The 25,292-nt window shown below is 49.5% G+C and overlaps 5 protein-coding genes across 5 annotated transcripts; 2 read left to right on the top strand and 3 right to left on the bottom strand.

Annotated features, from left to right (window-relative positions):
• Nucleotides 1-3,493: 3,493 nt before the first annotated feature.
• Nucleotides 3,494-4,183, bottom strand: EAH_00007970 (hypothetical protein; the record flags this gene model as incomplete). The annotated part of the gene is made up of 1 exon (XM_013395759.1): nucleotides 3,494-4,183. One exon carries the CDS (start codon nucleotides 4,181-4,183, stop codon nucleotides 3,494-3,496), a length of 690 nt encoding a protein of 229 aa, XP_013251213.1.
• A 3,426-nt stretch (nucleotides 4,184-7,609) lies between these two features.
• EAH_00007960 (hypothetical protein) lies at nucleotides 7,610-8,425 on the top strand (the record flags this gene model as incomplete). The annotated part of the gene is made up of 2 exons (XM_013395758.1): nucleotides 7,610-7,612; nucleotides 7,976-8,425. 2 exons carry the CDS (start codon nucleotides 7,610-7,612, stop codon nucleotides 8,423-8,425), a joined length of 453 nt encoding a protein of 150 aa, XP_013251212.1.
• A 328-nt stretch (nucleotides 8,426-8,753) lies between these two features.
• On the bottom strand, nucleotides 8,754-11,109 carry EAH_00007950 (hypothetical protein, conserved; the record flags this gene model as incomplete). Its single annotated transcript, XM_013395757.1, has 4 exons — nucleotides 8,754-8,966; nucleotides 9,344-9,968; nucleotides 10,187-10,796; nucleotides 10,977-11,109. The coding sequence occupies 4 exons, from the start codon at nucleotides 11,107-11,109 to the stop codon at nucleotides 8,754-8,756; spliced, it is 1,581 nt and encodes a 526-aa protein (XP_013251211.1).
• Nucleotides 11,110-13,240: 2,131 nt separating this feature from the next.
• On the top strand, nucleotides 13,241-20,887 carry EAH_00007940 (axonemal inner arm I1 intermediate chain dynein IC138, putative; the record flags this gene model as incomplete). Its single annotated transcript, XM_013395756.1, has 12 exons — nucleotides 13,241-13,319; nucleotides 13,944-14,421; nucleotides 14,878-15,245; nucleotides 15,645-15,787; nucleotides 16,502-17,210; nucleotides 17,567-17,734; nucleotides 18,597-18,688; nucleotides 18,812-18,926; nucleotides 19,449-19,705; nucleotides 19,901-20,046; nucleotides 20,363-20,512; nucleotides 20,701-20,887. 12 exons carry the CDS (start codon nucleotides 13,241-13,243, stop codon nucleotides 20,885-20,887), a joined length of 2,892 nt encoding a protein of 963 aa, XP_013251210.1.
• An 832-nt stretch (nucleotides 20,888-21,719) lies between these two features.
• EAH_00007930 (apical membrane antigen, putative) lies at nucleotides 21,720-24,991 on the bottom strand (the record flags this gene model as incomplete). Its single annotated transcript, XM_013395755.1, has 5 exons — nucleotides 21,720-21,781; nucleotides 22,131-22,282; nucleotides 22,704-22,791; nucleotides 23,439-24,575; nucleotides 24,823-24,991. The coding sequence occupies 5 exons, from the start codon at nucleotides 24,989-24,991 to the stop codon at nucleotides 21,720-21,722; spliced, it is 1,608 nt and encodes a 535-aa protein (XP_013251209.1).
• Between the last annotated feature and the right edge of the window lie 301 nt (nucleotides 24,992-25,292).

Raw genomic sequence — 25,292 nt, 5'->3', positions numbered from 1 at the left:
TTAGGGGTTAGGGGATAGGGGTTAGGTTTTAGGGTTTAGGGTTTAGGGTTTAGGGTTTGAGGTGGTCTAGGGGTTAGGGGTTAGGGGTTAGGATTTGAGATGGTTTAGGGGTTAGGGTTCAGGGTTTAGGGTTTGAGGTGGTCTAGGGGTTAGGGTTTAGGGTTTAGGGTTTAGGTGATTCTGTTTGCGTACTGTTCCGTCTGTGTATGTTAATATTTATATATAAAGTTATATATATATATATATTGTATATTTATATATATTATATTTATATAATATTATATATATAGGACTAAGGGTGCGAGTATTTGTCAGTGAAGGCAGCGCATAATAAACACAATATAATAAAATAAATAAAATAAATAAATAAATAAAATAAATAAATAAATAAACAAATAAATAAACATAGATAACTAATAAATAAATGAATAAGCCTACAATATATATATATATTATAAATATTATATATATTATATATATTATATATATATGTTTGTGTATATATAATAGGCAAAGAGTTAGCAGAAGACACGACATTTAATTACGAACAAAGGCGAAATGAGCCGACGCGATATAACAGAGAATTAATGCAGCAAACAGTAAAAGCGTTAAAAAGAATCGAAGAGATCAAAGAAAGGCGCAAAAATATATTCTATAGACAGCGCATGCTGCGTTCGTTCAACGAAGGCAAACAACTCGTGCAAGCCGAAGCCCTTGCTAATAAACATAAGCATCTACTTGCACATATGCAGCAGCAACAGCAACAGCAGCAGCAGCAGCTGCAGCAGAAGCATAGCATTAGACGCACCGCTATGATCAACAAACAATTAGAAGAAGAAGAAGAAGAAGCAGAAGAAGAAGAAGAGAGAGAAGAAGAAGAAGAGATAGAAGAAGAAGAAGAATTACAAACAACTGAAGATATGTGCCTAGACACCCCAGCTAAAAACAAACAAAAACAAAAAATTCTGCAAACACACTAATCCAGAACAAACTGCTGCTGCTGCTGCTGCTGCTGCTGAAGCAGCAGCAGCAGCAACCCTGTAGCAGCGTTGCTGCGCCTGCAGCTCAAGCTGCTGCAGCAGCAGCATTTGCAGCAGCGAGAGTATTTGCTATTGCAGCAGCAGCAGCATTTGCTGCTGTTGCAGCGGGAGCATTTGCTGTTGCAGCAGCAGCAGCATTTGCTGTTGCAGCAGCAGCAGCAAATGCTGCTACTGCTGCAGCAGCGGCTGTTTATATTTGTTGTAGATGAATTTAAATGAAAAGATTATTAAAAACTATGTTTATTTGTTTTTGTTTGCTCTGTAGTACAGCACCTCTTCTTAGTTTGAAGAAACCCTAAACCCTAGCGAGGGTTTGCGGTGTACAGACAGCATTGCTGCAGCACACAAACCCTCTGCATATGCAACAAGTAAAACAGTGGGGGCTAGCCGCGCAGCAGCAGCAACAGCAGCAGCAGCAGCAACAACAGCAGCAGCAGGAACAGTAGTAGCAGCAGCAACAGTAATAGCAGCAACAGCAGTAGCGGCAGCAGTAGCAACAACAGCAACAGCAGCAGCAACAGCAGCAGCAGCAGGAAAAGTAGTAGCAGCAGCGACAGTAATAGCAGCAACAGCAGCAGCAATAGCAACGGCAGCAGCAGCAGTGGCACCAGCAGCAGCAGTAGCAACATCAGCAGCAGTAGCAACAGCAGCAGCAGTAGCAATAGCAGCAACACCAACAGCATCAGCAACAGTAGTAGTAGCAGCAGCAGCAGCAGCAACAGCAGCAGTAGCAGCAGGTCGACGACTCCCGTTGCTGCTGCTGCAGCAAATGCTGCTGCCGCCATCAAAGCGAATAAATGTTTGTTTATTTCAGTAAAAAATATAAATAAAACAAAATAAATAAATAAATTAATTAATTTAAATATTTAAATTAATTATTTATTTTAGTTAATCCGACAAAACCATCGGGTGGTGCTGCTGCCAGCTGCGGTGGGGTTGTTGTTGCTGCAGTGTCTGCATAGTTGTTTATTTTCTGAAAATGTTTGCTCTTTAATTGTAATAAAAAATCAAAATAACTCTTCTTGAGGCGTCTTCTAGTACAAGAAGGCGCAGACAGAGCAGCAGACTAGCAGCAACAGCAGCAGCAACAGCAGCAGCAAGAACAGCAACAGCAGCAACAGCAACAGCAACAGCAGCAGCAGCAGCAAGCTGTGCTTGGGATAGTGGGCTTAGCAGCAGGAATTGCAGAAGCATCAGCAGAAACTACACGCAACACCACACAGCAGCAACAACCGCAGCAGCAGCAGCAACAGCAGCAGCAGCAGCAGCAGTAACAACAACAACAGAAGCAACAGCAGCAACAGCAGCAACAGCAGCACCAGCAGCAGCATCAGCAGCTGCTGCTGCTGCAGCAGCTGCAGTGTATATACAGCCACGATGTTGAGGGGCGAGGAGAGTGGTTCAGGGTTTATTGATGGTGCGGCTTCTTTTAACTCTTTTTATCTAAATCAGCAGCAAAGTCAGAACGAAGACAGCAATGTACAGACACCTCAACCCCCAACACAGCAGCAAGACGGCTTCTTATTCAAAGCCCTTGAAGAAAGAGCGCTTGCTGAAGACTTCCTACATATCGATCACGAGGTTAGGGTTTAGGGTTTAGGGTTTAGGGTTTAGGGCTTAGGGCTTCTTATTTAAAGCCCTGAAAGAAAGACCATTGGCAGTTTAGGGTTTAGGGTTTAGGGTTTAGGGTTTAGTATTGAGGGTGTAGTCCTCTTGCGAGCAGAGTGCAAGGACTTGCCGTCGAAGGCCTAGGGTTTAGGAATTAGGGTTTAGGGTTTAGGGTTTAGGGTTTGCGAGCAGGTGGTGCCTTGTGTGCCCTTGATGGAGTTGCGAGGCCTTTCTTATCTTTCGCCTACAGCTAAAGAAGAATATGCTAAAGGCCTACGCCCAGACGTTGTACTAAACCCTAAACCCTAAACCCTAAACCCTAAACCCTAAAGCCTTCACTGAGCAGCAGTAGCACGCTGGCTATTGCCCTCGAAGCCTAAGCCCTTCCCTCCCAAACCCTAGAACTCTTAATAAACTCTAAACCCTAAAACCCTAAACCCTTACACCCTAAACCCTCAAACCCTAAACCCTAAACCCTCCCTGCATCTTCACATTGGGCCACTGCTCTGCCCTGCCTCTGTTTTAGGGTTTAGGGTTTATTGTTTAGAGTTTGTTATTTAGGGTTTAGGGTTTGTGGTTTGCGACTTGTGGTTTATGGTTTATGATTTATGTTCTGCGGTTTGTGGTTTAGGGTTTAGGGTTTAGGGTTTAGGGTTTAGGGTTTAGATGTATGTGTGTGTGCAGCTGACCCCTGGAGACAACGTTGAGTTGCTGCTGTTTCAAGCTCGTGCTTTGCTGCAGCAGCAGAAGCTGAAGGTGCTGTTTCCAGCAGCATTTGCTGCTCCTGTCATCGACGCTCTTCAGAAAGACCCTCTAGGCGTAGACCTCGCAGCACATTCACCTTTCTACTTTGAACTCGGAGAAGAATTATGCAGACTGTATCCACTGCTGCTGCTGCTGCTGCTGCTGCTGCTGCTGCTGCTGATGCTGCTGATGATGGTTGTGCTGCTGCTGCTGCTGATGATGATGATGATGATGCTGCTGATGATGCTGATGATGATGGTTGTGCTGCTGCTGATGATGATGATGCTGATGATGGTGGTTGTGCTGCTGCTGCTGCTGCTGATGATGATGCTGATGATGATGGTTGTGCTGCTGCTGCTGCTGCTGCTGCTGATGCTGCTGATGATGGTTGTGCTGCTGCTGCTGCTGCTGCTGATGATGATGATGCTGCTGATGATGGTTGTGCTGCTGATGCTCATGCTGCTCATCATGGTTATGCCGATGGTGCTGCTGATGTTGATAGTGCTGCTGCTGTTGATGCTGCTGCTGTTGTTGATGGTGTTGCTGTTGTTGTTGCTGCTGCTGCTGCTGGTTTGTATCACTAGTAGTATTGCTGCTGCTGCTGTTGCTGCTGCGCACGTTCTGCAGCTGCACCTGCTGCAGCACCGATTTCTTCGCTTCTCCTTACCCCTCCTCCTTACTGCTGTTGCTTTTGCTGCTGCTGCTGCTGCTGCTGCTGCTGCTGCTGCTGCTGCTGCAGGTTGCCTGAGCACGAGTGGCCGCAGCCCAATTTGCTGTCGATTTTGCGCCATGCGCGCATGCAAAGGAGGATAGGGATTGCAACAGGTGCAGCAAACAAAGACAAAAGATTAATGAGGAGACTTACCTTCGAAGAAAGAGACAGTCAGATGCTGCTGATGCTGCTGCTGCTGCTGCTGCTGGCGCTGACTCTGCTGCTGACGCTGACGCTGACGCTGCTGCTGTTGCTGATGCTGCTGACGATGCTGTTGCTGATGCTGCTGCTGATGCTAGAGCTGCTGCTACTGTTGGCGTTGCCGCTGCTGCGGGTGTTGCTGCTGCTGCTGCTGCTGCTGCTGCTCCTGTCGTTGGGGAGACCGACAGTCAGCGGTTGTTAGTGCTGCTGCTGCTGCTGCTACGCTATTGCTGCTGTTGCTGTTGCTGCTTTTCGTCCTGCTGTTGTTGCTGCTGCTGCTGTTACTCGTGTTGGGGCATTACTCTTGCTGCTGTTGCTGCTGTTGCTGCTGCTGCTTTTTATATCTTTTTCAATTGTTTGTGGCTGAGGTTTGCGTTTATGTGCAGCTGTAAATGCCATCGAGAACAGCAAACCCTTCATGGGGCCCTTCGCCTAAACCCTAAACCCTAAACCCTAAACCCTAGATGAATGACGTCGCTGCGCCTTCCTACAAAACGAAACCCTCAGCAGACACCGGAGGGGCCACTGCCGCTTTGAATGCTCCGCTCCGCTACAGCAGCAGCTAGCTAGACAGCTAGCTAACTAGGTAGCCAGGTAGCTAGCTAGCTAGCTAGCCGGTTTGCTCGTAGCCTAGCAAGCTACACAGCGAACTATGCATACCTTGCTGGTTGGCTAGCTAGGTACCTATTCAGCTAGCTAGCTATGCAGCTAGCTAGCTATTCAGCTGGCTAGCTATGCAGCTAGCTAGCCAGTCAGCTAGCTAGCTAGCTAGCCAGTCAGCTAGCTAGCCAGTCAGCTAGCTCGCCAGTCAGCTAGCTAGCCAGTAAGCTAGCTAGCTGGCTACTACAGTTCGCAGCTAGCCAATCTAGCAGCTCGCTAACTTAGCATGCTAGCTAGCTGGTAAACCACCTACCTAACTAGCTAGCTAGCAGGCTAGCTAGCTAGCAAATCAGCTAGCTAGCTAGCTAGCCAGCTAGCCAAGCAAATAACCATCCAGCTAGCCAACCAGCTAGCTAGAAGACGATCCGTTCATGTAAACGCCCTCTCGCCAGTTGATCTCGCTAGCTAGCTAGCTAGCTAGCTAGCCAATCAGGTAGCTACATAGCTAGCTGGGTCTCGTAAACCAGCACAGGTGTAACGGTCAGCCGTTAGAGACTGCTGCAGAAGCCACTGCCATATATCTGTACTGAGGGTTTAGGGTTTAGGGTTTAGGGTTTAGGGTTTGCTGGGCCAAGTGAAGAGGCCCCGTTCTTAGTAATATACCGCCTTCTGCCAGTAAGAGAAATAAAAAGATAAAAAAAGATAAACAAACAAACAAAATAAAAAACAAGAAGAGACAAAAAGAATTACAGAAAATATAAAATAAACGAAGACTTTAAACATATTTTGTTTTGGATGGCGGAGGCCCCACAGGCCCTTCGAAGCAAACAGCACTTCTGTTGCTGCAGCATTGAGGTTGCTGCTGCTGCTGCTGCTGCTGATCTTGCTGCTGCTGCTCCTGCTGCTTATGGTCTGGCTGCTGCTACTCCTGCTGCTGCTGGTCTGGCTGCTGCTGCTGCTGTAAAGACAGAGTCGGGTGTTCTGCTGCGCTGTGCAGCATGCGCATACACTAGCAGCAGCAGCAACAGCAGCAGCAACAGGAACTTCAGCAGCGGCCGCAGCAGCGGCCGCAGCAGCAACTGCAGCAGCATCTGCTGCAGCTACCGCAGCTGCCAGAGTAGCAGTAACGAGAGGAGTTGCAGCAGCAACAGCAACAGCCGCTGCCGAAGCAGCAGCAGCAACTGCAGCAAGGGCAACTGCAGCAGCAGCAACTGCAACAGCAATAGCAGTAGCCACTGCAGCAACAGCAGCAGCAACTGCATCAGCAGCAGAAGCAACTGCAGCAGCAACTACAGCAGCAGCAGCAGCTACAGCAGCAACTACAGCAGCAACTGCAGCAGCAGCAACTGCAGCAGCAGCAACTGCAGCAGCAGCAACTACAGCAGCAGCAACTACAGCAGCAGCAGCAGCAACTGCAGCAGCAGCAGCACTTAGAGCTGTACAGAGCTGACGAGTGCCTGAGGCCACCTCGTTCTTAGCAATCTTTCAACAGCTTCTGTTTGCGGCTGTCTCTTCTGCTGCCCTTTGCTTGTGGTGTTTATTAGAAATACACAAACCCCTGGGCCTGCAGCAGCAAACAATACAAACAACAACCTAATGCTGCTGCTCCTCCTCCTCCTCCTGCTCAGGAAGCTGCTGCTGCTACTACTGACGCCCGTCCTGTTGCTGCATGTGCTGCCGCTGCACGTGCATTTGCTGATGCTGCTGCTGCATGTGCTTCTGCTATATGTGCTGCTGCTGCTGTTGCTGTTGCTGCTGCTGCTGTTGCTGTTGCTGCTGCTGCTGCTGCTGCTGCTTACCTGGGGGTATTTGGCCATCATAGAGGAAGAGGTGAAAAGTCTCTGGAGGCTCCACATGGGGCCCTGCTGCAGCACACAAAAGAATTAGGGTTTAGGGTTTAGGGTTTAGGGTTTTTTAGGTTTTGAAAGGCAGCGGAAGAAGGAGACAAACAAAGAGAGAGAGAGACAGACAAAGAAAAAGAGAAAGATAGAGACAGAGACAGAGACAAACAGAGACAGACAGACAGAGACAGACAGAGACAGACAGAGGTAAAGACAGACACAGAGAGACAGAGAGAAAGATAAAGAAAAAGAGATATAGCAAGAGGGATATAGACAAACAGACAGAGACAGACAGAGACAGAGACAGAGAGAGACAGAGAAAGAGAGAGAGAGAGAGAGAGCGAGAGAGAGAGAGCGAGAGAGAGAGAGAGAGAGACAGAGACAGAGACAGAGAGACAGCCAAGTATACAGAAGCAGAGCGAGAGACAGATAAAGAGACAGACAGAGCGACACAGCATATAAATAATATATATATATATTATATTATATTATATTATAATAATAATAAAAGCTATACCTTGCACCTTCTTTTGCTTTTTTCTGTAGGATATAAACCATCGGTTCCAATCGCCAAACAACACAACGCCGTCTGCTGAAGGGACCTCCTCTAAGCACGAAGAAGGCAAGCCTAGATAAATAAATAAATAATAAATAATAAATAAATAAATAAATAAATAAATAAATAAATAATAAATAAATAATAAATAAATAAAAAGTAAAATAAATAAATAAGCAAATAAAAAATAAATAAATAAATAATAACTAACTAAATAAATAATAAATAAATAATAAATAAATAAATAATAAATAAATAAATAATAAATAATAAATAAATAAATAATAAATATTTGTTTTATTGGGTCATGGTATGTTTATCTATAATAATTAATTAATTATGAAAAATGTTTATTAGAATTAAAACGGAGACATCATATTAAGAAATAAGCATTTTATAATAAATAATATTATATTTATTAATAATAAATTATTATTATTATTATTATTATATTATTATTTATTCATAATAATTATAAGAATAAAGACAAAGAAGAGGAGGCAGGCCTAACGAAAAACACTACAGATATATTTATCAGGGTTTAGGGTTTAGGGTTTAGAAAGCGAATAAGCGCGAGACAAACAACTAAAAAACAAACAAAAGCAATAAAACAAACCTAAAGCAGCAAAGACATGAGGAAGGCTGCTCTGCTGCAGCAGCAAACTATTCCCAGGGTCAGCAACCTGAAACGCCCAACGCGACTCCTGCAGCAGCAGCAGCAGCAAATGGAGCAGGAGCAAATGCAGCAGCAGCAAATGCAGCAGCAGCAAATTCGGCAGCAGCAGCAAATGGAGCAGCAGCAGCAGCAAATGCAGCAGCAGCAGCAGCAACAGTTGATATGCTTGAACAACAGCAGCAAAACCAGCATCAACAGCACCAAAGGAATCCCCAGCAGCAGCAGCAACACGCCAGCAGCAGCAGCAGCAGCAACACCTGCTGCAGCACCACCAACGCCAGTAGCATTAGCAGCAGCAGCAGTGGCACCAGTAACACCAGCAGCACCAGCAGTAGCACCACCAACACGAGCAGCAGCAATGGCAGCAGCAGTAGCAGCAGCAGCAGCAGCAGCATACCGCCTCAAGAAGCGCTTGCGAAGGCATCTCAGCAGCAGCAGGATCAGTAGAGAACAAAGTTGTGTAGTGGTTTCCGCTGCCTACAACCCAAAGTGGAAACAGAGGCGCCTTGAAGCGGCTCCCCACCTCGCAGTACCTGCATGTACACCCCAATCCACCAGCAGCAGCAGCAGCAACAGCACAAGTAGCAGCAGCACGAGTAGCAGCAGCAACATGAGCAACAGCAGCAGCACAAGTAGCAGCAGCACGAGTAGCAGCAGCAGCAGCAGCAGGAGCGACACCACAAGAGTGGTTCGATGGGGCCGGAAAGTGCTGCGCCTAGCAGCAGCAGCTGGCGCTACATCTCTGCTCAAGTGTTTAGGGTTTAGGGTTTAGGGTTTAGGGTTTGCACCTGAGCACTTCCATCTCTGAGAGGAAGCCAACCAGAGGCCGTTTGTAGGCTCCTCCTAAGCAAGCTTCTCCTATCATTGTCGCCCCGTCGCAGACATTGCTGCTTGCTGCTCCCTGCAGCAGCAAATTTAAAGACTCCTGGGCGCAGTGCCCATACACCCCAACTAAAGCGCGAGAAGGAGGATCCATATCCCTCCTAACCTGCAGCAGCAGCAACAGCAACAGCAACAGCAACAGCAGCAGCAGCAGTTGAACAAGTTGCAGCAGCAGCAGCGATGCACGGAAAAATCAATGCAGCAACAACTCATGCAGCAGCAGCAGCTGCAGCAGCAGCTTTAGCAGCAGATGCTGCTGCTGCAGGGCAGGAAATGCAAGAGGCACTGGCAGGGTTCTGCAGTACAAACAGCAGCTGCAGCAACAGCAGCTGCAGCAGCAGCAACGGCAACTGCAATGTCACTACCAACAACAAACAGCAGCATCAGCACCCTCATCAAGCAGCAGCAACAGCAGCCCCAGCTGCAGCAAGAGCAGCACGAACAACAACAACAACAACAGCAGCAGCAGCAGCAGCAGCAGACCTTGCTGGGCCCCCTAGTGAGTACAACGGAAGCGAGAAGACTAAGTGCTGCTCCTGGTGCTGCTAGCAGCACTTTTTGATGGGCGAAGTAAAACCGCATAACCTGAGCGATCCCCACTATCTCTCGCACTTGCACCTGAAGAGAATCTACTTCTGCTGCTGCTGCTGCTGCTGCTGATGTTCCTGCTGCTGCTGCTGCTGGGGGCCTCCGGGGAGGCGAGAGAGCAGCAACAGTGTATACTGAACCCTCAGTACATTGATATAATACTGCAGCAACTGCTTCTGCAAGCGCATGCTGCCGCTGCAGCGAACACGGGTGCAGCCGCAGCAGCAGCTGCTGCTGCTGCTGCTCTTGCTGCTGCTGCTGCTGCTGCTGCTCATGCTGCAGCCTCTTTGCTGCCCGGAAGCGAGAGAAAAGCAAAGAACGTAGCACAAGACACTGCAGCGCAGCAAGCACCCCACAGGGGCCTCCGTGTACCTGAACCAGGCCCCACTCTTCGCAGCTAGCTGCTGCTCCTGCTGCTCCTGCTGCTGCTGCACCACCGGCAGCACCTTCTCCTAAAGCTGCCCCGCGCAGATGCGCGGCCTCCGGCCAGTCAGCAGCAAATGCAATCGGGTGCGCCATCCTGCAGCACAAGGAGCAGCAGCAGCAGCAGCAGCAGCGTGATACTCCTATGGAGGAAGCAGCAACGAAGACACAGCGCAGCAGCACCAGCAGCAGCAGCAGCACCGGCAGCAGCAGCAACAGCACCATCAGCAGCACCAGCAACAGCACCATCAGCAGCAGCAGCAACAGCACCAACAGCAGCAGCAGCACCAGCAGCAGCAACAGCACGCGGCGTACCACCGCCCTAAATCTTCTTTATCTATTTCTCTGCCGCTGCCTTCCCCAAAGAGCAGCAGCAGCAACTCACGCAGCTGCTGCTGCTGCAGCGGCATTGTTGAGGCCTCGAAGCTGGCGCGCTGCTCCTCTTCGGTGAGCCCATCTGCTGCTGCTGCTGCTGCTGCATCACTATCACTTGCTGCGACACAGGAGCAGCACTTCCACCGCTCCTGCTGCTGCTGCTGCGGCTCCTCAGGCGTTGCTGTTGCTGCTGCCGCTGCTCCTGCAGATCCGGCGCTCCTGCTGCTGCTGCTACAGCTGGGGGGCACCCTGCAGCAGCAGCAGCAGCCCCGTCTCTCTTCCTCTTCTATCCACTCAGGCGGCACTCTAAAGCGGTCCTCCGGGAGCTTCTTGCTGCTGCTGCTGCTGCTGCTGCCGCGGCTTAGAGGGAACGTGCTGTTGCTGCTGCTGCGGGGAGGGGGAGGCTGCAGCAAATCTGTAAGGTCATCATCTTCCGGAAGAAGCGCGATAAACTCTGCAGCAGACAGCTGCCGTGGTGCAGCAGCAGCATCAGCAGCAGCTGCTGCTGCTTCTGCTGCTGCTATAGCGGGGGGACTGGGTGAAGCAGCAGCTGCAGAGACACACAAGAACCAAGCACACAGTTGCATGCAGTGCAAGCCATTACGTCGCTGCTGATGCTGCTACTACTACTACTACTGCTGCTGTTGCTGCTGCTGCTGCCAATGCTGCAGCTACAGCAGCTACAGCAGCAGCAGCAGGTTCGCGCACAAGGCAAGCAGCAGCATCTCACATTCCCTTAAAGAGGCCTCAAGTGCGCGCTGCAGCTCTACATCATCAGCATCCAACTCCGACTGCTGCTGCTGTTGCTGCTGCTGCAGCGCGTGTTGGTGCTGCTGCTGCTGCTGCAGCTGCTGCCTATCCATCTCTGCAGCAGCTTCCACAAGACGCAGGACTTCTGGGCTTGTGGCTCGAGGCCGAATAAACTCCTTGGGCGGCATTTGCTGCTGCTGCTGCTGCTGCTGGTGCTTCAGTTGCTGCCGCTGCAGCTTCCGCAGCTCCTGCTGCAACTGCAGCCGGTGCTACGGCTGGCGATGCTGCTGCTGCTGCTGCTGCTGCTGTCCTTAGGCGGCAGCTGCTGCCTCAGTAGCGCAAGCTTGCTCTCATAGGACTGAAGCAGCGGCGCCAACTGCAACAGCAACCGCAGCAGGACCAGCAACAGCAGCAGCAACAGCAGCTAGACAATGCTGATGAGCGGAACTGTGTACTGACACTGCAGATGCGCCAGACAAGTGCCTATCGCCTCAATAATTGCATGTGCTGCTGCTGCTGCTGCGCTGTTTATGGTCGCAAGTTGCTGCTGCTCCGGCTGCTGCTGCTGCTGCTGCTGCTGATGCTGTCGTTATGCTGCTGGTGTTGCTGCTGCTAAGTGGCATGCAGAAGCAGCAGGAGAACGCAGCAAAGGAGCAAAGGGCATTTAATCTTTAATATTAATGAAGACGTCGTGAGATGATTTCGTGTTCGTTGCTGCTGCTGCTGCTGCTGTTGCTGCTGCTGCTGCTGCTGTTGCTGCAGTCGCGCGGCTGTGAGCGCATGCGCCGGGGTCTTCTTGACTCGGTGTTTGAAATTTCGAAATAAATAAAAGTGGAAAATTGAATTTTATTTTTTTTCATTTTCTGCTGTTATGTGTTGGGGTGTATGCGCAGCTGCGACAGCCCGTGGAGCGTAGTGCACGTTCTAATTGTATTTTTAAATTTTTTTCTGCAGTAATAATTATTTTTAATTTAAATAACAATAAATAGGGAGGAATAACAGGAAGATGGCTTCTAAAAGGCCTAGTATTACCCTCCCTCAGCCTAGCAGCACCTCCTCTAGACCTTCTCAGTTGTTAATACGCAGACAAACAGAAACAAAACAAAAAACAATTACAAGAAAACTCTCTATCTCGAGGGATACCCCGGGTTTAAGAACATCTAGGGCTACAGAAAGCCTCGGTAAAGCCCTATTCAAACCACCACAAACCCTAAACCCTAAACCCTAAACCCTAACGCCTGATGTCACGTGCTGTGCACGACTCAAAAGACGGAGCACAATCCCTCAGGCTTTAGGGTTTAGGGTTTAGGGTTTAGGATTTAGGGTTTAAAGGACGTGGAGAGGTAGGGATAAGCGAGGACAATGCCAAAACGAGAGGCTTTAGGGTTTAGGGTTAAAGGTTTAGGGTTTGAGTGACAGCAATCCATCAAAGAAGACGAAAGAATACCCCGTGCCGTCCTTCAGAGAAGCAACAACAATAAGCTGTAGGGTTTAGGGTTTAGGGTTTAGAGTTTAAGATTGTACGGGATAGGGTTTGCAGCGGCAAAGGCAGCAGCACCAAACAAAGGGTTTACACACCCCGTAGCTGCAGATACACCACAGAGCCCCAACTCCTGCGAGGGGGCAGAAGCGCTGCAGCGGACGCAGCAGCAGCAGCTGCTGCTGCTGCTGGCAATCCATCGCTCTTCAGCTGGACTCGTCGAGCGGCTTAGGGCTCCAGTTGAGGCACTGGCGAAGCTTCTGCTGCTGCTGCTTCTGCAGCTATTGTAGCAGAAGCTTCCGCCACTGCCACTGCTGCTACTGCTGCTGCTGCTGCTGCTGCTGCTGCAGGTGCAGGGGGTTACCAAGTGCTGCTGAACGGAAAGAATGTAACTCCGCGTCGTCTGTACAGTGGGGCCTCAGATTCGCAAGAAGAAGCAGCAGACACCATTGAGGCAGGCAGGTGCTGCTTGCATGCACTCAGCATGCATCGTGTAGAGCATCTTTTGTTGTTGCTGCTGCTGCCTCTGCCTTGCTGCCGCGTGTTGGCAAGCAGCAGCTCTATACTGAGGTGTATGAGCACATACACTTCAGCTAAGTGCTGCTGCTTTCTATTTAGACAGCAGCAGATATGTAGTGTACATACACCGCAACGGGGCTTACTGACACTCACTGGGGTGTACGTACGCACCTGAGCTGCATGTACACCTGAGCTGCATGTTCACTTGAGCTGCCTATACACCTGGAGCTGCACTGAAGGTTCGCATGTCTGCTGCAGAGCTGCAGCTGCCAGGAGAGCAGCAGCAAGAAGAAGCAGCAGGCAACTCAACCACAGCACCCAAAGGTCAGCCTTTTTAAACCCTTATGTACGAATCTCTATTTTACTTTATTTTATTTATTTTATTTAACTTTATTTTGCCGTACAGTAATGCACTGAGTTACATCATCTTATATGTTATTACAGTATACTGAATTAGATATATATATATATATATATTTATACATATATATATGTAAATGCATTGATATATATGTATACATATATAGATGTAAATATATTGATAAAATATATTGATACACATACATATATATATATATATGGATGTACATATATATATATATATGTATATTTATGTATGTACTTATATGCATGATATCACGAAGGTATATGCATATGCCTGTCTCTCTCTCTGTCTCGCTCTGTCTCTCTGTTTCTCTTCGCATGTTTCTCTCTCTCTCTCTCTCTCTCTCTCTTTCTCTCTCTCTCTCTGTATATATATATATGTATAAATATATATATATATATATATTGTATGCGTGTTGATGAATATATATAAGCATAAATAAATAACCCCAAATACGAATATATATAAATAATAAAAATACGAGTAAATATAAATGCATATTAAAAAAGAGAAGTTGGATATGCGTGTATATTGCATTGCTGCTGTTGCTGCCTGCCTTGCAGACGCCGCTTCTGCTGTCTCTGCAGCAGCAGCAGAAGGAACAGCAGCTGGAGCAGCAGCAGCAGGAGCAGGAGAAGCAGCAGCAGCAGGAGCAGCAGCATCAGGAAGAGAGGCAGCAGGAACAGGAGAAGCATCTGCTGCTGCTGCTGCTGCTGCTGCATCTTCTTGCTGCAGTGGAGACTGCTGCACAATTCAGCTCGAGGAAACCTCAACAAATATTTTATATAGTTTACCTTCTCGATGTGCTATAGTTGGCAGCGAAGAACATCATCAAATCATGCAGAGAAATCGGGTGTATGCTGAGCTTCAAGCAGCAATACAGTCTGTCCCAGGACGGTTTAAAGTGTCGCATACGCAAACCCTAAACCCTCAGCAAAAGCTAAAGGCAGTGGAGACAGACAACAATGCGAGTGTTGCTGCTGCTGTTGAAGCTTCACCAGCAAACATTCATGATGCACTTGCTGAGAAACCCACAAGCCTGTGAGCCACTAGCTCCTTGCTGCTGCTGCTGCTGCTGCTGCTGCAGCTGCTCGTGCTGCTCTTGCTGCTGTTTGTGCTCGTGCTGCACTGGCTGCTCTTGCTGCTGCTGCTGCCGTTTGTGCTCGTGCTGCACTGGCTGCTCCTGCTTCTGGCCGCAGCAGCTGGTGCTTCCGAAGGTTCTGCTGCAGTCTGGGCTGCAGCAGCACCGGGGCCTCTGATGATGCTACATGCGTTAGTGCTGCAGCTGCAGCTGCTGCACCATCCTTGTCCGGTTATATCTGCCGCCACTGCCTACGCTAGTGTTGGTGTCTGCTGCTGCTTCCGGTGCTGCTTCTGCTGCTGCTTCTGCTTCTGCTTCTGCTGCTGCTTCTTAACGTGTGAGTATGTTGTGTGTTGTTGCATTTCATTTGCTTTATTTTAATTTGCTGTTGTTTGTTTCTCTGCTGCTGCTCCCAGGATGGAGAAGTTTTGTGCTGCATGGAGGAAGGCAGCAGAAGAGTTTGCTGCAGAGGGGCTGCAAGCTGAGGGCACATTGCTGCCATTAAACTCTTGTTTTGCTGCTGCTGCTGCTGCTGTTCGTGATAAGACTAGAACAACCTGCATAGGGGGGGAGAGGGGCCCCCAGGGGCCCTTCTTTACTTCGCCGCACCCCTCCGGCTCGCGCAGGTTTGATGACCAGCAGCAGCAGCAGCAGCAGCAACAACCTTCTCAACGGCTTAGGAGCAGAGATAGCACAACTGCAAAACGCATAGGGGGGAGTTTTGCTGCTTCTAAACGACTGTCTGTAATGGGCAGCAGCAAAACAACAGACACAAAGAGAGCAGGTAAAGATGGACGTACACCTCAAGCTGAGAGGCAGAAGGAAGCATAAGATATTGCTGCTGCTGCTGCTGCTGCTGCTGCGATGGTGGTGTTGCTTCTACGGCGGGTTAGCTGCTGCTTGCTGCGGCAGTGGGTTTGTTGCTGCTCCCACTGCTGCTGCATCAGTTGCTACTCTAGCAACAGAGAATTTATCTGACCTCAACGGAAGTAGCAAGAGCAGTAGCAGCAGCAGCTGAAGCAACAGATTTACGTGAATACCAACCACAGCAGCAGCAGCACCAGCACTACTAGCACCAGCAGAAACAGCAGCAACAGCAAGACCACCAGCACTAGCACCAGCACCTGCAGCAGTACCAGCAGCAGCAGCAGCTGCTGCTGCTGCTACGTGTGCGTATGTGCAGAAGTGTCTGTGGCGAGCGTTGGGGGGCGCAAGTGTCAGCGGCCATCGGTGGTGGAGATGGGTGGAGGTCTTCTAAAGAAAAATTTGGAAGGAGATTTGCTTGAGATGAGCAATGAAGTAAATAAAAGCAACCCCGAATGGCAGGTAACATGCTGCTGCTGCTGCTGTTGCTGCTGCTGCTGCTGCTGCTGCTGCTGTTGTTGTTGTTGTTGTTCATGCGGTCGCTGCAGAGCTCTTGCTGCTGTTGCTCCGGCTGTTGAAGCCGCAGCAGCAGCTGCTGCTGTTGTTGTTGTTGTCGTTGTGCAAGCTGCTGCTGCTCTTGCTGTTGTTGCGGTTGATAAAGCTGCTGCTGTTGCTGTTGTGGCTGGTGAAGCTGCTCCTTTCACTGCTGCTGCTGTTGATGCTGGCGTTGCTGTACGTGCTGCCCCTTTTATTGACTCTGCTGCTTCTACTGCGCCTGTTGCTATTGCTGCTGTTTGTGAAGCTGTTGCTGCTGCTGCTGCTGTTGATGAAGCCGCCATTGCTGTTAATCGGTTGCTGCCTTGGCTGCATATTTTATTAATCTGAGCCTCTTATTCTCTTTGGTGTTTTTTTCTCGTTTGGAGTGTGCAATGGCGCAATTTCTGCTGCATTGGCTTAGGGGTAAAGGTTTAGGGTTAATGGTTTAGGGTTTAGGGTTTAGGGATTAGGGATTAGGGTCTATGGTTTAGGGTTTAGGGTTTAGGGTTAAGGATGTAGAATTTATGGTTTATGGAATAGCGTTTCGGGCTTAGGATTCCGGGTGTAGGATATAGGATTTAGGATTTAGGGTTTAGGGTTTAGGGTTTAGGGTTTGTTTGATTAACTGTTTTGCTGCAGATATCGTCTGGGGGGCCTCTGCCGGGTGGCATGGGCATAGCAGCTTTATGTATGGAGGCTGCTTTGTCTCAGCAGCAGTTTCATTCGAAGCAAATGACGTATAGGAGTTTAAGGGCTCTACAGCCTGTGGAAGATGTCTTCCCAAACCCTAGAACAGAGACAGACTCTAATTGCTTCTGCTGTGAGGCAGCTGTCTGTGGAGAGGCCCTTTCTGCTGCTGCGCTGCTGCACACGCTAACAACTGCTGCTTCCTGCCGATACTCCTGCTGCTGCTGGAGCTCCTGCAACCATACAAGCATACACCATGCCGCTCCTCCTGTTGGTGCTCTTTCTGCTGCTGCTGCTGTTGCTGCTGCTGCTGCTGTTGCTGCGGCTGCTCCTGCTGATGTCGCTGCTGCTCCTCCTCTTCTTTCTGCTGATGTTGCTGGTGCTGCTGACGCTCCTGCTGATGTTGCTACTACTGCTGCTCTGGCTAATGCTCCTTCTGCACTTCCCCCTGATGTTACTCCTGCTGCTGATGCTGTTGCTGCTGCTGCTGCTGTTGCTGCTGCTGCTGCTGTTGCTGCTGCTGCTGTTGCCGTTGCTGCTGCTGTTGCTGTTGCTGCTGTTGCTGCTGCTGCTGCTGCAGTTGGCGCTGATAGGGAAGAAGAAGTGCAGCGCGAACGGCGCGAGGCCTCCGACTCGGATGACGGCGAAGAGGAGCAGCAAAGTGAGGCATTTGATTTTATTCATAGGCATTTGCATGCACTTTATACTTAATAAAATATAAAACATATATATAATACTATTTTATGTACTCGTATTTTTTATCTAGCTAACGTCGGTTTCTACATTGCGTATTCCCCTTCAGTCTCGGCAATGAACACCGAATGCTTCCTGCTGTTGCTGCCTGTGCTGTTGCTGCTTCTGCTGCCGCTGCTCCTGCTTCTGCTGCTCTTGCTGCTGCTTCTTCAACTGCTTCTGCTGCTGCTGCTTGTGCTTCTGCTGCTTTTTTTGCTCCTTTTGCTGCTTTTGCTGCTTCTGCTATTACTACTGTTGTGGATGCTATTGCTGCTGGTGCTGCAGCAGCAGGCGGTTATGTACGGCAGCAGCTAAAGGAGCTCCTGGATTTTGATGGAAGGCCTTTTGCTGATGGCCTGGGGGTGCGGGCGCTGGTATACCACCCAATTCACAAAGACATTCTCTGTGCTGCCTTTAGCAGTCCCCCTTGTAATCCAGATGCGCCCCGAAATGGTGCGAAGATAATATACTTTTGTATCTTTCTATGTGCCTAAAGGCATATATATATTTATATATATAATATTTACACACGTATATAGATATTTATACATATATATCTGTATTTGCATATGGATATACAAATGAAAACATATCTGTAGAGGTAAATAAATAAATATATTTATACCCAAGCAAATATGCATATATATATATATATATATATATAGATGTGTGTGTTTGTGCATGGATATATCGTTATATGCATAGCAAACACGTAGAGAGAAAAAGAAAGACTGAGGCAGAAACAGAGACAGACACATATTATATGCATGCATATGCATGCAGACAGAAACAGAAACAGAGACAGAGTAGGATGCAGAGAATGACATGCCCTCGAGTGCAAACAAAAAGCACAAAGAGGCTGAGGCTCAGCAGCAGCAAAGAAGACGAAGTGTTTACGGTTTCGCCGTTCTATATATGCATTTTTCTCTGCTATGAGGTGTACGCACACTTCGTCGCTTCATGCAGACAGGCAGGCCAAAATATTTTCCTTTCTGAGGTGTATGTACACCGCATTGCTGCATGCATGCAGGAAAGTTGCAACTCTGGTCTATAGCCAATCCCCTTTACCCCCAGAGAGTTATTAGCTGCAAGTCGGGTGTTACTACACTTGGATTTGCTGCGCTGCAGCCCAACCTCTTAGCAGGTACAGCGAACAGCAGCAGCTTCACTTATGCCTCCTTTGGTTGTTTCTTTGTTCCCAATGCATGTGCTGCTGCCCGTGCTGCAGCTTGCAGGTGCTGCGGTTGCTGCTGCTTGCCGTTGTCGTTGCTGCTGTTAGTTGCTGCTGCTGCTGCTACTCCATGCTGCGTCTTAGGGGGTCTGGTGGACGGTGCTGTTGGCATTTGGGATTTGCGTCTTTCTCGGGATCAGCCGGTGCTGCACAGCGCGGGTTCAGAGGGCGCAGTGGTAAGGATGAGCTGTACATACACCGTAGCAGGTGCTGCAGATAGCGAGACTAGCGAAACGTTCAGGGCTGTTGTTGTTGTTGTTGCTGCCGCTGCGGCTTGCGTCTTCTCGGCTTGTCCGCAGGGTTGCCAGCACACAGACACCGTCTGGGATTTGAAGTGGCTCGTACGAGAGGGAACAGAGGGTTTGCTGTCTACAGGAGGCGACGGGCAGGTGTTGCAGTGGACTCTGCAGAAAGGTAGCGCAGCAGCAGCAGGCCTCGCCATAGCTAGCTAGAAGCTACAGCTACCAATCTTCTGCCAAGCTAGCTAGCTAGCCAGCTAGCTACCTAGATAACTGGCTAGGTAGAGCCGGCCAGTTATGTAGGGCCAGCTGGCTAGCTAGCTACATAACTAGCTATCTTGGCAGGAGTTTGATAGCTTCCCCAAAAACAGGGGCTGACTGAGCGAATGATAGAACCCCGCATGCAACTTGTTGAGAAGGCACCGGGGCCCGGAGTCCTAGTGGAGCTTAGCTAGCTAGCTAGCTAGCTACCTAGCTAGCCAGCTAGCCAGGTAGCTAGCCCGCTAGCTACCTAGCTAGCTGGAGAAGGCTTGGCAGGAGAGGCAGCCGTTTCGGCGCCTCTGCGGGGGCGTTGCGTTTGCATAGATCTCTTGATTATACAGTATGCGATTGTGTTGTTTTGCTGGGCTGCATACGGAGGCCTTGCTGCTGCTTGCATGTGTTTCCTTCTGCCGTTGGTGTTTGGTGCTGCATGCAGGGCTTGTGAACTCCACAGCTATGAATGTGCGCCGCACTCCCAACCCCTCTGCGTTGCAGTTGAGTTCTTTGAGGAAGGAGGCTGTGAAGACGCATTTATTTCGTTATGCAGCGGGTTTGTCTTTGGATCTGGCGAGGGGAGAAGACAGCAGCATTTACTTCGTTTCTACCGATGACGGCGTTGTGCACAAGTGCTCCCTCAACTACAACGAGCAGTTTCTTAGCACTTACTACGGCCACAAAGGGCCAATTCGAACGGTAGGCATATATATATATATATATACATATATATATGCATGTATGTATGCATATATATATATATATATATACGTATCTGCATATATATGCATATGCATATGTATAAGCATATATATACATATATACATATATATACATGTATATGTGAGTATGTTTGTGTATGTGTGCGTGTTTATTGTGGTGGGGTTGCTCCAGGTGCGCGTGAGCCCCTTCTCCCCGCACTTTCTGCTGAGTGGCTCCGCTGATTGGACAGTCCGTCTTTGGTCTGTTGGTCGCCATCAAGAAGAAGTTGAAGTATTCACTTCAACAGAAGATCCAAGCGCAGTTATGGATGTTTGCTGGTAAGACACTTGCTGCAGCTGTTGCTACTGGTGTTGCTGCTGCTGCTGCTGCTGTGGTTGCTGCTCGTGCTGGTTCGGCTGCTGCTGGTACAGTTGCTGTTGCTGTTGCTGTTGCTGTCGCTGCTGTTGCTCCTGCTGCTGCGGTTGCTCCTGCTGCTGCTGTTGTTCCTGTTGCTTCTGCTGCTGCTGTTGCTCTTGCTGCTTCTGCTGTTGCTTCTGCTGCTGCTGCTCCCAACCTGTGAGAGTTTACTTCTGCATCCTTGGGTGTTCCTGCATTTGTTTTTCATGGATATCGTCTGTCTCCTTTCCTCTTCAGGAGCCCCTACGACTCCACTGCTTTCTGCTGTGCCTTCAACAACGGCCGAGTGGAGCTGTGGAACTGCGGCGACCAAACTGCGGATCCTGCAGCAGTTTTATATCCGGCGTTTGGGGGGGAGCGGCTGCCTCGCAGGCTCTCTCAGATATGGTGGGGTTGGTGTTTGTCTGCATTCTTCTTCTTTCTTTTCTTTCTCAGCACACAGAAGGAATGATTGTTGGGGCCCTTCACGTAACTCAGATCATCTGCAATGTTCCTGTGTGTAAACGTGAGCCTGCTGCTGCTGCTGCTGTTGGGTTGTGGTGTTGTTTTGCTTGTACGCTGCGTTTTCTGTGTAGTTACGCTCCGTCTGTGCCGGTGTTGGTGGTGGGCGACGAGGAGGGGCGCATAACGCTGATAAGCATTCAAGAGGAAGAGGTGCCAACCTATTCTAAACAGGAGCAGCAAGAAAGGCTGGAGCAGGCATTTCAAAATCGCGCTAACCAGCAGCTAGGGGACTCACGTGCAAGGCTCCCGCCCCACTAAACACAATAGTTTTACAGCAGCAGCAGCAGCAGCTGCTGCTGCTGCTGGGGCTGCTTTTGCTGCCGTTTTTGTTTGCTGCTGCTGCTGATGCCTCTGCTACGGTATGCGGCTGTTCTAACTGGAACGACAAGGCAGCTTCAGTGTTAAAGAACAAAGAGCTATTAGCGGGTGTCTTCAAAAACAGCAGGGGAGACGGCCGGCGCGCAGTTGAGCCGAATGTCTCCGCAGATAGCCCAGCTAAAGTTGCCTTTGTCTGTTCTGTGAAGATGAATCTGCATCTTCATGCAAAGCTTAAATGCATTTCTGCCACAGCTCCCGAAACTTGTAGGAACCTAGCATACCTTCTAAGTGAGAGGTCGCTGCAGCAGCAACAGTAACAGCAGCAGCAGCAGCTCCTGCTGCTGCTGCCGCTGCAGTGGAGAGGTTTCCGTCTCTGTGGGGTTGAAACGCTGTGCCGCTGTAGCTGCTACGAGTTAAGGCAGGCAGTGAATAGGGGATAAGGAGGAGAGAATAAGGGTGTTGTTGCTGGAGAGTGCAACATAGTAGCTAGATAGGAGACAGGAATGTAAATAAATATATACATATATATGCATATATATATATTGGATATGTGCTGTGTCATTACTAGATGGTATAGAGTAGGTATGAGAGAGATCAGCAGCTAGCTCCTTGTCGTAGCCTTCGCGCGTCTGGCTGCATGCGGTCTTGAAGGGGCTTGCAAGGTCCCCTCGCCCTCCTGTGGGGGCCGCTGGGCCCTCATATAAATTGCGATCTAGGCCGTTCTGTTCGTCTACAGAAGAAGAAAAGAGAAAGGTGAATAGGGGGAAGCGCCTCAGTAGTAGGCCTCGTGTGCATTGTCGTCTATCATGACATTTGTTTGGTCTTGCTGCGTCTCTGCAAGAGAAAGACAACAAAACACAGAAACACAAGAAATGATAGAGCACACGAACAAACAGACGAAGGCGCTGCTTCACTCAGCTCACCCCACTAGCTCCTCCCCCGCCAGCTAGCTGCCACCTCTGCTGCTAGTTTCGCTTCAACATGCAGCTAGCGCCTATCCCTGCAGCTGGCTGCTCTTCGTTTTGCTAACTGCTCCAGAGACAGAGACGTTGCACCTAGCAGTAGATGCGCTCTGTCTGTCTACACGACGTCAAAAAGGTAGCAGGAGCAGTAGCAGCAGCTGAAGCTTCTGCCGCTGCCGCTGCTGCTGCTGCTGCTGCTGTTTTGAGCTTCTTTTGCTTACCTCCCCAGAAAGATGGTTCTGCTTCCTGTGCTAAGTCGCTGGGTTTGTGATTTCTTCGTTGGGCGACTCGGGAGAACTCCTCATCTGTCCCCTTATCTTCGCTGAGGAGTCTCTTCTTCTCTGCGGGCCTCCCTGAGTGGTTCTGTTGCCGCCTGAGACAAAACAACAAAACAAAACAAAATACCCACACTCCCCGTCAACCCGCTGCAGACAGACAGCAACTGGGCCCACTCATGATGCTTCTTCTTCTCTGGTTTCTGTCCCCGTAGAGACAGCATTTCGCTTCTTAAGCAGTAACAGCAACACCTCGCTGTGAAATTCTATAGCTGCCCTCCCTGCTGCTAGCTGATACCCCTGCAACTATCTGTTCCTCCTTGTGCTAGTTACTCCCACTTGTGTTACCTGCTCCTACTTGTACTAGCTGCTCCCCGTACAGCCAGCTGCTCCCCCTGCAGCTAGCTGCTCCTTATCTCTGTGCAGCTAGCTGCTCCTTATCCCTGTGCTGCAAGGTGCTCCCTATCCCCGTGCTGCTAGCTGCTCCACGTCAAGGTAGCCGCTCCCCGAAAAACCCACCTTCTGTAGATGAAATATCCGGCAACCAACGCCACGGGGACCAGAATACCGATGCTGAGACCCAAGGCCAAAGGAAGAATGTTGGTACCTGCGCAATGCAGCACGCATCATGAACTCCCCGATCAACTGTTCTGTTGCAACCTCCCTTTCTTCTGTATTTCAGTCTATTCATTTGTTTGTTCGTCGTTTTTGTGTTTGTTTGTTTGTTTGCATGTTCGCATGCCATCTGCTTGTCTTGGCCCTTTCGGCTTGCTACTCTGTTTCCCTCCATCCGCTCTGCGCGCCCCCCACCGCTGTCGATGTTTCGGGGCTGACTTTCGCTGTGCCTGTCTTCGTCGTTTTAGGCTATATGCTTCCCTTCCTTAGTCCCACTGTGTGTGCGGTTTTGCACATATATATATATATATATATATATATATATATTCATGTGTCTGTGTGTTTGTGTGTGTATGTGTTTCTGCGCTATTTGTGTACACGTTTTTCGGTATGTGCATGGGTGTATGCTTTTGTGTGTCCTCCAGTGTGTGCTAATATCTTAGGGGGGTTTTATGTTTGCATGTCTTATGTTTCACTTGTCACTATGTTATGTGTATTTGCTTGTTTTTCTGTTCTTGTATTCGTCTTTGCTTGTTGGTTTAAGCGTTTATCTGTAGTACTTCTCTATTAGCCTTGTAAGTAGTGCAGGAGTAATGGATAGATGCGGCAAAGAAGCCTTTTTTATTGTCTTTTTCTTACAGTCGCACTCGTCGCTGCCGCCAACCCAAACACCGTTTTCGCACACCCAGGGGTCTGCGTGGCCTTCTCCGCATTCGCAGAAGCCATAGAGTTTCCATCCTTCTGAAGCGCTGTTGCATGGGGGGAGTTCGGCATCTTTGGGATTGATCGATCCCAGGGAGGTGAAGGCGAGCTGCGCGGCTGCGGGTGTAACACATGTGGGGACGGTGTCATACATCTCGCATGTGCCGTCTGAATGCCAGTTTGCATAGTTGATTCCGACGCCTTTTGAGTCCGGTTGGTCTTCTCCAAAGGCTCCCACAGGCCACATTGTAGCCACCATACCAGATGCTGCTTCACTAGCGTTCTGAGTGTTGGGGGCTTGAGTGTAGCGTGTGGGTGCGTCGGAGGAAGAAGCGTTAAAGACAGCGCGGCCGCAGTCTTCAGGGGACTTCACTTCTATCCGCTTCCTGGGGGCCATACGCGCACAAGTTGTGCCATTCCAAACCCCAAAGTGGACCCCTTTTAGTGGCCTTTCGGGGCACGCAGTACTATGGTCTAAGCGAATGTAAGGAGAGTTGTAGGAGATGTTCTTGGTGGTTTTCTCTGGATAGAAACAATACCACGTCAATGTAGGTGAGTCATCGCCTGCCGTGCAGTACTTCCCTGCCCCTTCCAACAGTTGCATGGAGACCCCCAACAGCGTACAAATCTTCTTCTCAGCATCCCATACAAAAGGGTATCTGTATTTATCATCTAAGTTGGAGCTGCTGTTTTGTGCGTAGGAGGCCCAAGCCCACCATGCACAGAGACCGTGATCATCTTGTACTTTGAGCAGCTTTTGTGTTGCTGGGGAGGTGGGACTGTTTTTATTGTTTTGTTTTTCTGCCATTTGCTTGAGTTCCTCCAGCGTCAGGGGACTAATCTTCACTGGAGTCGTCTCCCACATACCGAAGCCCCCTCCTAAAGGCTGAACATCTTGTGCAGAGCCCTTTTTAGGGACACGAGATAAATAATCGCGAGGCCATACAGAAGAGTCTGTGGTTGGCTGCTGCAGAGTTATCACCTTCCCCATTACTGGGCACATGCCTGCTGGCTCGCGGTACCGCCGCTTCCCAACCGTCTTCTCATTGCCGAGGTCCACGTACACCCCGCTGCCTAAACCCCACAAACAAACAAACAAATGAACAGATCAACGAAAAAGTAGCACTCTAATGCCTGCAGTTGGAGAGGCGTTCAGAGGAGGTTCAGAGGGATATGAGGATGGGGACAAGCAACGGAAGTCGCTGCAGCTGCAGCCAGAGAAGGAGCAGCAACATCGCAACAACAGCACACCAGCAAAAGCTGTGAAACAACAAGCACAGGGAGGGTTTTTAGAGCGTGTGCTAGTTTGTATAAAGCATACCATGTGAAAAAGGTATATTATACTTCTGAAGCGAATCGCCCCAGGGGTTCGGGATGGCCTCGGTAGGGTTCTCTGCATGCACAGAGTTGGTGCCTGCCAGGCACAGAGCTGCAAAGGCACCCAGGCACAGCCTCTTCAGGCCGAAGGCCTCAGATCTAACCGCCGCCATCTCAGACGCTGCCCTGTTGCCGGGCTCCTATTGCTGCTGCTGCTGCTGCTGCTTCTGCTTAAAGCCAGACACGGCTGAGGAGAGGCAAGGGATCGACTCTAGTTTTTGTCGGAAGGGAGCCGGGGTCGGCAGCCCTCAGCAGCGCAGCAGTTGAGTAGTTGAGGGGAGGTGAAATGATGCAATGAGTTACAAGAGTGAATAATTCGGTTTGCAAAGAAAGGAAAATGAAAAGAAAGTTAATAAGCCTTGGCTTGTACTGCTTGCACGTTTTCTCTGCGGCAGCAGAGCCAGCGCCGTGCCC

Source organism: Eimeria acervulina, genomic scaffold (assembly GCF_000499425.1).
Source record: "Eimeria acervulina Houghton genomic scaffold, Eah_scaff37, whole genome shotgun sequence".
Taxonomy (NCBI): domain Eukaryota; phylum Apicomplexa; class Conoidasida; order Eucoccidiorida; family Eimeriidae; genus Eimeria; species Eimeria acervulina.
Note: the sequence above shows the minus strand (reverse complement) of the source record. Positions and strands in the feature narration are given on the sequence as shown.